The sequence below is a fragment of the Gavia stellata genome, chromosome 9, assembly GCF_030936135.1.
Source record: "Gavia stellata isolate bGavSte3 chromosome 9, bGavSte3.hap2, whole genome shotgun sequence".
Taxonomy (NCBI): domain Eukaryota; kingdom Metazoa; phylum Chordata; class Aves; order Gaviiformes; family Gaviidae; genus Gavia; species Gavia stellata.
In genome coordinates this window covers 22,220,601-22,233,696 of record NC_082602.1, presented here as the reverse complement: position 1 = coordinate 22,233,696, position 13,096 = coordinate 22,220,601, and the positions used below count along the sequence as shown (strand labels likewise).

The 13,096-nt window shown below is 40.4% G+C and overlaps 1 protein-coding gene across 2 annotated transcripts in view; it reads right to left on the bottom strand.

Moving 5' to 3' along the window:
* The window catches only part of PCGF5 (polycomb group ring finger 5), a 29,603-nt gene extending 27,021 nt beyond the window's left edge, over positions 1–2,582 (bottom strand). Inside the window, exon 1 of one of the 2 annotated variants that reach the window (XM_059820924.1) lies at positions 2,293–2,582. In XM_059820924.1, coding sequence (XP_059676907.1) covers positions 2,293–2,404 — 112 coding nt within the window. In that variant the 5' untranslated portion in view covers positions 2,405–2,582. The remainder of the gene's footprint in view (positions 1–2,292) is intronic. The other variant, XM_059820923.1, reaches the window with a different exon arrangement.
* Positions 2,583–13,096: the final 10,514 nt, after the last annotated feature.

The window sequence follows — 13,096 nt, the reverse complement described above, 5'->3', positions numbered from 1 at the left end:
ATATTCTTCCCAGTAGTAAATAGTGGAGTTGTCTGTCCAACATTTCCAAAAACCCCATCAGAAACATCTCTTATTAAAAAAGGCACACATATCTCAGAGCAGAACTTTACTACTTACATTCTTCAGCAACGCAGAAGACGTGAATTAACCGCTACCTGATTTGGTTACTACTGATCACATTAGTTCCTCTGTGATCACTGGAGAACATCTATGTCAATACATGCTTTTCATCTTGTCCAGAGTAATACATTGTACTCCCAGTATCTAATGAATTTATGCTGCTTCTTAAACCGTTAATATCTGCAGATTTCAGTCATTTGTGCAACACTGTTTTGAATTACGGCAATTAGCAGTACAAGACAAATACCGAAGGACAGTTAAAATTGTATTTTGTGGTAACTATTTGGATACGACTGAGGAAGCATACCTGTACTTCAAAAAAAAAGAAAAAAGGTTAAATATTTTCTAAAAGCCAAAGTGTAAAATAATTTATCAGAGTATCTTCTGAATTCTGCCACATACAGATCACCTTTTCCTCTACAGACATAAGACTTCCATATCACCACCTGAAGTTTTTCATTTTCCTTTCCATCATTGTAAGCTTCATATTTTGGTAACTAAACATTGCTTTAAAGACAGACCACTTTCTTTCCTGCTGTTCTACTTAATGACCCAAACAAGTGGCAGCTTTTCTGTGAGGAGACCTGTGCAACTATATGGCAGCTCAGTAAAATTCACTGCCTAGTCCCCAGATGAGCACATGTAACAGAGCTGTCCCCGTGAAGAGCTCACAATCTACAAGTAAACAAAAGAAACAGATGCTGCTGAGAAAAAAACGCTCCTTCTGCCATTATTGTTTTGTAATGGGAGCGAAAGTAAATAAACAAATAAATTACCTAAACAGAAAGATACCATAATAAAACCAATTAATTTTTTTTCTAAGTTTGAGCTGATTCCTGACGCAACTGTTTTCCCCTCACCCCAACCTTTTAAAGGTTACTACTGTTCACCAAACTTCAACCATAAAAAAATTAACTAATGCTGGAATTTTTCCATTTTCTTTAAAGGGAAAGATAATTTAATAATAGCTAATATACCTCTCTCCCTCCTGTTTTATTTCAAGTTCTCATAAGGACACTTCACTTAACTTCTCCTGAACTTCAGTTCCTTTACCAAGTAACCCAAACCAAAAGAATAATACCACAAAACACATTAGAATCCTTAGCTGATATTAGACCTGCAAAAAGTCAGTTCAACACTGTTTTTTCTCAAAAACTAACTAAAAAAATAATATTATAATGGTAAACAATATTATCTTTGTACTATGAACAACATAAAGGAATGATATGTTTTAATTCTCTATGTGCTTGATATACTAGGGACATAACACCGCAATGGAAAAATTAACAGTGAAGACAATAACAACTGCAAGAAAACACTGCGCAGAAATGACAGGAAATGCTAAGCCAAGCCTTTTAACTGATACTTATTAAAGGTTTAAAAATGGGAAATCTACCAGAAAACATATCGTTCCCCTTACTCTTCTTTTAGAAGAATTCAAATTTTATTTGGAAGGACACCAAATTCTCAAGAAGGTCCGAGCAAACTATCTTCTATTCAGGAATAAAGGTAAAAAATTCAAGCGTGTAAGTAACTTAGCTTGTGGAAGTAAGCTGACTGACTTTGATGGGACTGTTCATACGTTGAATATAATTCATATACACAAATATTTTCAGAAGTATTAGGAGCATAAGACAGCCTGAATAACTTTTCCTGAGTCAGTTTCATTCAAAGACATCTACTCCCTAAATAAATATTTTGCCAGCTTTCAGGTATTTCTACGCATTGTGCCATGGGAACACATTACAGAGAGATGTGAGCCAGCACTGACCAAACTGGTGTATCCATCGTGCTCACTGCCAACAGATACATTGGTTTACGTTTCAAAAGCATAGTTGTATTATCAAAGTACCACACCCGACCTAACGATCTTACTTGAAACCAGCCAGGCCACAGTGATACATGTTTGGTGCTAGGGCCAGCGCAATCACCACTAGCTTGGGGGAAAGAAAAGGGGTATCTTTATTCTGCAAGGTGTTAAGCAGAGTTGACATGCCCTCAAGATGACCTGAAATGGCAGACCAGTGTCTAGGAAACCCCACCAGAAACTGTGTAGTGTTTCATGCATCACTTCAGAAGTAAACAAAAACCGGCACAGAGATCACATTAAATATGATCACTTCAAGGAAGTATCACTTATGAAGGAGGGATATTTTGCAAAGCACTACTTACAGGTATGGAGGCACTCAGTTACTGTAGTTGGCTTGATGAGATAGCCTTTACAGATATAGCAGGTGATATGAGGATTGAAATCTTTCACCAAGTGCTTCCTCTGAGTAGCCATTCGTGGGGTAGGAAATGCTGGCAGAGCGCTGGGGGCCAGAGGAGCAAGTCTGAGACGCGTCGATGGCCGCGGTTCACGAGAGCTGCCGCGCTGCTCTGTGCAACTGGACTTCTCCAGGCATTTGCTCGTAATTCTGGAGATCTCACAGGGACATGGCTCGTAACTCCTGCTCCTGTGCCAGGCGAGTCATTTTCCTACCTGCAACACACGTGGAAAGAGAGAGGTGCGTAAGCCCGGCAGCACAACACGGGTGACAGTGTCCCGGAGGACAGCTGTCGCCATCAACTCGGCAGGGCCACCCGGCTATGATTTACATAAGAGCAGCTGTCTGCCCGGCGCTCGGCAGCCGAGGTCCCAGGCAGCGCCCCCGCCCCCGCCCGGCTCGGCCGCCAGCGGGACAAGTTGCCGGGCGCTGCGGGGCAGCGGCGACAGGTGCAGGGGCCGCTGGCGAGCCCCGGCGGGGTCCGCGGCCGTCCCGCTGCCCGCCCGGCACACCCCGCCGAGGCGCGCCGCGGTCCGCAGGCCTCGGAGGGCCCCCGCGGGGAGGAGCCCTCCCCACCGCCCCAGCGCCGCGGGAGCCCGCCGGCGGGAGAGGGCGGCGGGCGGGGAGCCCCCCGCTCGCCCGACTCCTGTCCCTCCCTCCCGCACCTGCGGCGCCTCCCGACCCCGCCTCGGCCCCCCCCGCCCCGTACCTGGCGCAGCCCGGCGGCCTCGGGCGGGCGGCCGCCCAGCGAAAGAGAAAGGGAAACGCCGTGCGACTCCCGCCCCCTTCCAGCCCTGCCTCCTCCCCTCCCCTCCCCGCCAGGCTGCCGCGGCCGGTCCCAGGGCCGGCGGGCGAGCGGGACGGGCGCGCAGGCGCTGCTCCCCGGCCGAGCCCAGCTGCGCCACGGCCCGCAGCGCCGCTCCGGGGCGGGAGCCGCCGGGAGCCCCTGCGCGGCCCCGCCGCCCGGGCACCGGGGCGGGCGGCCGTGGAGGTGAGGCGGAGGGCAGGCGAGAGCGGGACGGAGGCGCTGCCGGCCACAGGTAAGCGGCGGAGCGGCCGCAGCGCAGCCCGCTGCCAGCGGCACGTCACTCGCCCCGCTTCGGCCCTGACACCGTTTCTTAAAAATAACTTCAGCTTCTGCCCGTGGAAGGGTGAAACGTAACCCCATTTTCCCACTCCTCAAGAGGAAATAATAAACCACCGGACTAAGCGAGGCCCAAATGCTGCAAACAGTTACACGTGCTGTACATGTGCTTCCCTCTAACTCGGACCAACTAGCCGGAGAACAGTTAAGCAGGAGTGAAAGCCGTCTCCGTGGTTCAGCGCGCCTGCTTTTTGCTCCCCTATTCACAGAAACGCACTGTATGACCAGGAGATTATCCATAAAACTAAAGCTGTCTTAATGGTATTTTCCAATCGCGCCATTTCTAGAAAATTTCTTCTGTACTCCTTTCAACAATAATAACAGAAAAATAAGGAAGCATTTCCTATATATTAGCTGCAATACCATCACATTGCGTGTGACTGTGCTAGGTCTCTGCTTTTCCCTTCTGCATTTGAAATAAATACTCATTTTGCAGTCTCCCTTTCATCCTTGGGTACGTGCTGCAACAGCAGAAGGCTTTAATAACTTGGGCCTGCTCCTGCCATCCATTCCTGCTCCTGGAATATTTACCCTCCAGTAGATCTCCATTTACATCAATTCAATTGCCAGGCTGAGGCAGGTGCATTAAAAACTGCTACAATTAAAGTTAAGAGTGCAGTGGTGAATGCATGATAAAGCTGACATAGAGTAATTCAACAGAATGTGCATAATTTTTCCTGACAAAATGTTCATCTGTGTGAGATTATTTCTCTACAACATGAACAAAAGTTTATAAAGCTAAAAATCTTCTGAAGCAGCATGTGGTATAGTTTAACAAAACGTTGTGTTTTGATGGTCTTGGCCTTCTATTGTTAACCATTGCTTGCATTATTATACCATAAAGCACACACTGCCTAGTCAAAGGTTAGAGAACGCTAAACTCTTAACAGAGAAAGTAGACAACATAGACTATATATATCTCACGGGAATATTTTAATAAGTAGTCACATTCTGTCAGTTTAGCCAAAGTTGACATTTTTCAGAATGAGCATGAAAGTGGCCATGCTTGAACGTAGACTAAGCGTGATACAGGGTTATTAAACTTCCATACGTGCATTTAAAACAAGCAACTGCTGATGCTCTCCTGGCTGTTTCAAAATGACTGCGTCTGGCAAGATTTGTTTTAAAAATAAACTGGATTCTAAGTGAGATTTCAAAGCATAGTTTCTCAAGTGTCCCTACTGGAAAAAAAAACCACAAACATTTTCTGAACAAATTTATCAGCTAGGCTGGTGTTTACACAATAATGGATACACAATGTTCTATTCAAGCACACTAAAAGCACAGAGTTATATCATTTATTATACTGTGTAACCCATACAGTAATAATTGCACAGCAGTTGTGATACTTGCAAACATACACAACTGGTCTAGATTCCCACAAGCCATACCAAAGTCCCCCTTTTAAGGACTACCAGTCCCATGCCAGGTAAGTGACAATGTGTATGACAAATTCTTGCTTCATCTCTCCACAACGTAGGAGCTCGGTCCTGCTGGTATCAAGCTGTATTTACAAGATGCTGAGTGCCCTTAACTCTCACTGGACGTGATGAAAGTTGAGGCATTCAGCACCTTTCAAGACCGCAACATAAAGAACAAATGAAAAGCAGTGCATAAGCAGCTCTCATTTCTTTATCAGAGGAAAGTAGTATAACAAAGATCCTTAAATACTTACTCCTACTTTATATCATGAGGAAGCAAATTATGTTAATAAATGCTTATGAATTAGTTATAATTTCAAAGGTAGTTAACTCCTAGCATTGCATACAACAGGTTTATTTAAAAATATAGGGACATATAAGTGATGTGAGCATTTTTATCTACTTATAGCCGTTAAAAGGTAAAAGAGGAATAGTGTTTGAATCAAACAAGGCAGTCGTTTTCATATGAGAGAAACAGAATTAACAAACTGAGCTAGTCAGAGTAAATAGATATCATGTATTAGCAACAGCAAATGTGGTATTACAGGGAGGGTGATTACAGCCCTCAACTCAGTGATGAAAATACAGCTGCTCTCATTTTTCTGCGTTTCTTAAATTTCTGACTTTCCTATTGACTGACCCGTACTCAGCATTTCTCAGAGTGTCCTCTAACACAGTACTTTTTTTGTTTTTAAACTAAGTCCTTTTTTACATATATGAGCTCATCTAACACATAGAAATTAGACCTTATCAAAGTAGAGGAGTAGTTTGTTGAAATCCCCGAAGAACTACTGGACCATCCTAATGTGAAACAGACTAATTCTTTACATTTCATTTACGAATAAAATGTATCTTTTTAAAGGCACAGCCAGGACACATAAGAACCTGTGAACTCCAACCATTTCATTAATTTTACTCATTAATGCAGCTCCAACATTTTTTAAAAATATCAATGTTTGATGTCAGTTCTCAGGTAAGTTCCAGAGAGAAAATAAACATTGGTCAATACAGCCAAGTTCTCAGAAACATTTGAAATGAGTGAATAATTCTAATGCTGCAAGTAGATCCACATGAGTACAACCTTACATCCCTATAGAGCTACACTGGAGTCTGTTTCTAGGCAAGTCTCCAATTACCCTCTGGTTATCCTAAGAGTTACTTGTATTTTGTAGATGGAAGAATTACTGGGACACATCTGGACTGGGAAAATAATGAAAAAAATCCCTACTTTTCTTAATAGGCATTGTGGAGCAATCTGAATGCTATTTAGAGGGACGCCACAGCATTCACCTTCGCTGAATACTGAGTCTTCAGACATCTGATGGAAATGCCATTTTATGACTTTTAAAATCTTGAAAGCTTCACAGAATTGCTTAGCTTGGAAGAGATCTCCTGAGATCACCTAGCCCAACCCTTCTTCTCAAGCAGGGTCAGCTAGAGCAGGTTGCCCAGGACTGTGTTCAGTTGGGTTTTTAAGATGTCCACAGACGGGGACTGCACCACCTCTCTGGCAATCTGTTCCAGTTTTGACCACCCTCATAGTAAAAAAATGTTTTCTTGTGATCAGATGGGATTTCATGTGTTTCGGTTTGTGCCCATTACCTCTTGTCCTGTCAGTGGGCACTACTGAGAACAGGCTGACTTCCTCATCTTCATTCCCTCCCATCAAGTATTTATACATGTTCATAAGATCCTCTCAAGCCTTCTTTTCTCCCAGCTGAGCAGTCCCCGCACTCTCAGCCTCTCCTCATATGAATGATGCTCCAGTCCCTTTATCATCTTTGTGGCCCTGTGCTAGACTCGCTTCATATCTTTTTTGTACTAAGAAGCCCAGAACTGGACACAGCACTCCAGACGTCACCTCATCAGCGCTGAACAGAGAGAAAGACCACCTCCCACAAACTGCTGGCAACTTACTTGAAATTACTGCGTATTTATTCAGGTATGAAAAATAGACCAAATACAAGCACTTTTGGATCTTCTATTTCCAGTGTTAAATTCCCTATCCACTAGAACAGTATCTAGAATAGAACCGTACACTAATTGGGTTGGAGGGACCTTTGGACGCCATCTGGTCCGATGGCCCTGCTCAAAGCAGGTCTAATGTTAAAGTTAAATCAGATTGCTCAGGGCTTTATCCAAATTAAGTGTGAATGTAGCCAAGGATGGATATATTTCTGAACCCTTGGCAATCCTCATTGTGGGTTTTTTTCCTCAGGTGCACTTGGAATTTTCCTTGCTGCATCTTGTGTACTTTCCCATACATATGAATAATACACTAGCAGCAAGTAAACTTAACTCTTACTGTCATTATCACTGTCTTTGCCATTATCTTGGGATCATGCATCATATTTCTTCGCTTTTTAGGCAAAGAGTAGTAATATTGTTTATCGTATAAACAATATCACTGTGCTCAGTGTGAAGACTGTCTTTGGTTTGATAGGAAACAATAGGACTTAGGCTACTCTTATCCCCATCTCTTATTCATGAAAATGATCAGCAATGAGGTGTTGCGTTTCTACTGTGAGGGTTTTGCTTCATCCCTACTGAGCTCTACATAAGATGCTGTATATTAGCACATAATAGCACTTCTGGGATATATATAGGTTTCTTTCCTTATGCTTACTCTTCTTTTATAGTCTAAAGTAAAGTAGCAAAGCAGGTTGCAAAATGCTAACATCTGTATTATTATGCCATTGACAAATAAGTAAACAAATGCATTCAAGATACATTTCAAGAGTAAGATAAAATTGTGTCACAAAGTGTTCCAATGTTGTTGAACTAATTTCAAGCAAATTTTAAAAAGTAAGAGAAATCATAAAGTAAGTTCCTACAGGTTTTATAATAATTGGCTGCTAGTAAAGGAGAGGGAATCAAATTAGTGACTCTACCAAGGGAAAGATGAGCAGATCTGTATTGTTAAACATTTCCTTGGCACGCTAAAATACTGATCAGCCATAGCGCACACTGCCTCTTCCCAGCTAGAGAAACACAGAAAACAAGTAAGGAACAAGGCCATAGCAGTGGGAGAGGGAGGTTGCCACTGCAAGAAAAAAAAAAAATCACAACTGTGAAATAAAATTGACTTGAAATTGTCACTAGCATGAAGGAGACAGTTTCACTTTAGCCACTTCTATGCAGAGGATGAAGTGAAAAAATACCTGGTTTTGAACATATTACTAGCTGACCATTAAACATACTGAGGGAAGATCTTGTGACCAGCTTGACATACCTCCCTGTGAATAACAGATTTAAGAACTGTGTTTACAGTCTTCAGGGGTATCGCAAATTTAAAAGTACCAACCTATCACAGCAGAATTCAAACTATTGAGCTGAAAGCAGCTGTAGATTTAAGAATTAAGTGCGATGGGCATATTTTTAAAAAGTATTTTCCTTGTTTTGTCTTAATTATTTTGTCACTATTTTGTATTTTTCTTTTGAAGAATAGTTTTAATAGGCATGATTGTATGCATCAGACACAAACATCTCCAGAAACTTCCCAGAGAAAGTGGGACAAACTTCTAAAATATTAGTGACCAAATTCTCTATTCAGTTCCTCTAGTGTCCAGCTGGGCAAACTGTGATCAGCTGTTGCTTTCTGTTTTATTTTTTAAGCACAGTAAAGGTATAGTATAAGCTACCATGTAGCCAAGCTGATTCTTCATGTGAGAATGACCTAATTGACAGTATTTTGGCTTCAAAGGCAGAAATTCTTCATTATGGTATAGAGCCTTGCACGGTGCCACAACCATTTTTTTCCTTTTCTTCATACGTAATTGATTTTTGGTGACATGGTGAAGAGGGGTTTGCCTTTGAACCATCAGAGATTGCTCACAGGGAGTGATGCAACAGCAGGAAGTATACAAGATGTGCAATCAAGAGGCTTCTGTGCCTCCATCTGCCTGGGGGGTTTGGTTTCGAAACAATGATCTTCAGTGGAGTTAGGATCTGTAGGTAACTAAAATACTGGTGGTATCCTCAACCTCTCCTCGTTTTGTCTTATGGCTTATTGTAGTTTTCATGCACTTTGGTCTCCTGTACTACATCCCCTTTAGTTTTTTATAGGGTATTGAAAAAAATGTTTTGTGGTTTGTGCTATGTTCTGTAGGCTGATATGAAGTAGGCAATATTTCACAGTTGCCTGCAATTCTCAGGAACCACAGAGAATGACCAAAGTAGTCTTTTACAGCCCTATGTTTTATATAAATTTATAGCAATTCTGTATAAGTACTTAAAGCAAGTAACAGTCACACATTTTAGTAGCAGCTTAAAGAAGATGCATAATTTGAAACAACCCACCTTGGTTCTAGATCAACTGCTCTCCACGCACCACAAAGATCTTACACCTTCAGAATTACTTTTTTGGTCTCTGGCCAGTTATTTCACTTCCATTGCATAGTTTGTTAGACTTTCTCTGAACTCATGGAAACCACACCTGTGTTGCCATTTCTATTATTGTATAATTTCTAATACTTCTTAACTACTTTACCTGTATTGCTATCTGATTATATGCTTCTGCCAGTTCAGTTCCCTTTTACTCTGCTCTCTACAATAGTATCACCTGCTTATTCTGTGGCTTTTCCAGAGAAAATCTACTTGGGAATTAACGCTATTTCAAGTCTCCCTGCTATGGTACAATGGAAAAAAATAAATCAATGAATGACAATGAGAGCCACATTATCAGAAAAACTCCAGTGGTGTAACATGCACAGGCCAGCCTGAATATAGCTGTTGTCTGCATGGGCAAGACTGTCTCCTCCATAGATTTCCAGGATCTGTTGGTCATGGGGCAAACACTGCCAATGTATCATTCCAGGGGAAAAGTACCTCTATACCAGTTTAATCATAGGTTTCAAGTTTTCTCATTGGGTCTCAATGAAGTCTACGCTTTTCCACAAGACATCCTAATGGCTATTTGCTATAATTCAATTACTTTTTTTTTTAAATCCTTGTTTCTGTCAGCATTATATTGCTTATTCCATTCTATACTGCATTTTATACCTATATAATATATATAAATATGTATTATATTTTTTCACTCTTTTTTTCCCTGAAAATATCAAAGCCACTTAACATAAACATATACAGCTCAGCTAAACAATAATGTGAAGTGTTCAAATAGTTTTATAAGAGTGTCATCTTTCAATCTCTGGGAAACGGAAAACAAACTATAAGAAACCTCTGATGACTCCCGCTAAAATTGTTACTAACAGGTTTTGTTTCTTACAGTTGAAAACTGGCAGGAATGCAAATCAAATTGTATCACACATGTCAAACAGCTTCACAGTTATGCAATCAACTTGCACTGCAAATTAAAAACAAGACTTGCTACTAGATCTTAAGTCAAAACAAATTTAAAACTCCAATAAGCTCAGCAAAAGCAATCCTCAAGAAATCTACTCATGCCCGTTATGATGGCAGAACCAGCAAACAAAGAGGCTTGAAAGGAAATAGAAAAGTAGCAACCAAATTGCCTCATCTGTTACAAGACAAATTAATGACATTCATGATGTCTTAGGGAGTTAACTACCCTACTTCAAACGATTTTCAACAGGAGTTCTGTTTCCAGCTCTCTCAAGAATAAAACCTTTAACTTAATAACACAATGTTGGATGGACTCCATTTCATTTGAACTGTGTGGGAAGACTCTCATTCATGGGAACCGTCACTTTGTCTGCCAATTAAAACAGTCGGCTTCATTGGAGGAAACCTATATAGATACTTGTGAATTTCATTTTTAACTTGTAAAATAAATAGAGAATGTTTTTTCTGGATAAATTAAGAGAGAATAGGGGGCAGACCAAGATACTCCAACCTTAGTTTCACATCCTCATATGATCCTTTTTGAGAGCAATTTAGCATATATAGAGAGTCAAACCCTGTGCAGCAATGTGTTCCATGTGATCCGTCCATCCAGTCTAATGATCATAGTCACAGCTGAATTTGCCTACTGAGTTAAAGACATTGCCTCCACCTTTCCCTAAGGATAAGCAAAAACAGAAGTTCTTTACGTACTTTGAATGTTTGTAACAGTTCACATGAACAAATGAGAGTCACTCCAAATAACATTTTACTGAAAGCATTATCTTGAAATATTAATAATTTTTATCCAATATACTAATGGAAAAAGATTAAGCAAAACTGATACTTTCAATTGATTCTTCATTTGAATAATAAGCCAGTTTTAGGGAGAGACCAGCTCAGGATTCTAGCCAGAAGCTATTCTCAGGCGAACAATCACTCCTCAGCCCATAACTTGGCATCATATGCCAGTTCTGCAGTCGCATTAGCTTAGGAAGTTGACAGTTCTGGTTGCCCAACCTCAGTCCCATGACTGCACTAAGTCAGAAAAGTTTGCATAAGTGGTGCCTGTGTCTGACATTATCATCACTGACTTTTCTAAAGAAAAGATGTATAAAACAATTCTCAAGTATGCAAAAAAAATGTTTGAATTTTTTTTGCAATTACAAAATCATGGCCTTCAGACTCTGCCTGCATGTAAACAGTGTATTCTGGGTTGATGTGCATTTAATCAGATTGAGCACAAAATCAACCGAAAGCTGTGAGACTATGTTTACCATCCCTGCATCTTGAGCTTCCTTTTTGTAATGCTTGGAAGTCTGGGTTCAGCACAGTGCTAATGAGATCACGTGGCTTTTAGCTGAGTAGGCTACAGCACTTTGGACTCTCTCTTTTTAGGCTCTGGACAGAGCAGGGCTGAGTCCCTCCCAGAGTACAAAGAATATACACAATCCTGCTTTTAAAAAGCTGTACTGTCTGCAGAAGTTCATTCTCATATTACTAACTTGTCCAGTCTCATCAACTAAACAGGATCATGAACTACTTTGCTAGAAAATTCTGTAGGAAGAAAACGATGGTAAGAAATGTAGGTAATACTTCAGGAGATTACATGCTTTTGAGTCTAAGAAATCAGTTCTTAAGCACACTGGTATAGGCAAAGCCCTTCTAGAGACACAGTTGTTTGAATAAAACAAAATAATGTCTGTTTTGGTCCTTAAATATCTAATGGCACTTACTGAAAAGGTCTGACAAATGCTCAAATTGGATCATTCTATTAAGATTCTTGCTTTATATTTAGAAAACCAGATTTTTATTACCTCTTCAAAAAGCTATCATTTAGCAAGAATCACATTCTTGCTAAATTTGCTACATTCTCCTGCAGGGATATCTATACTTAAATGGCAAGTGAACTATGTTTATATTTCATATTTAGGCCCTGATTCTATAAACACTACCATTCATGCTCACTATGCATGCCCATAGTCCATGCAAGTCTACAGTCCAGCTCATTAAAGTGCGTGACTATTCACTTGCATCAAGCTTAGTATGTAAGACCATGCAGCAGTGTACATACATATGGAAGTCACCTCCTTGTATTTTATAAAGGTGTATAAAATCAGCAGAGAGCATGCATCATTCTTTAGTATTGTTTCACACCTGGCTACTATTTCTAATCTGTATTGCAAGAGTTCCAAATCCTATAGTCACCATCAAACACTAAGAGATTCTAAGACATGAGATTTATCTCAGATATAATACTTCAGTTTGAGGTTGCCAGCTGCCCTTTTTTTTTTTTTTTACAGTATCAACACATTTAAAAAAAACCAAACAAACCCAAAACCTTTTCAATTTCAAAATTTTTCACAATTGGTAATGAGCTGAGGTGCCTGTTAAATTCATTTCAAGAATGTTTTTCTAAAGTAAATGATAAAACTATGCTAAAGATATCATGCAATATCTGACCTTTCTACATTACTACAATCTGTATACACTTTGCTGAGTTTTATTAGATGTGACTATTTTCTTCAGTGCTGTTCTAGAGGCTTAAAGCTAGAAGGTTTCACCTATCAATTTACAAGGCAAATCTCACTCCATTCCCTAATCTAATATCCTTGGTAGGCTTTTAAGAATAAAAGGCATAATACTCTTTAAATTATTTCCCTTTATCACAAATGTATAGATGGGAATATGAATTTTTGACAAGGTATTTGGCTTATGAGAACTTGTTGATACATATAACACACAGCCTGCTCCTATCATCATCATGCTGTCTATTTAATAATTCACATTTAAATACAAGACCTTAGTTGCCACAGCTCAGTAGGAATAAAATTAAGGAGATT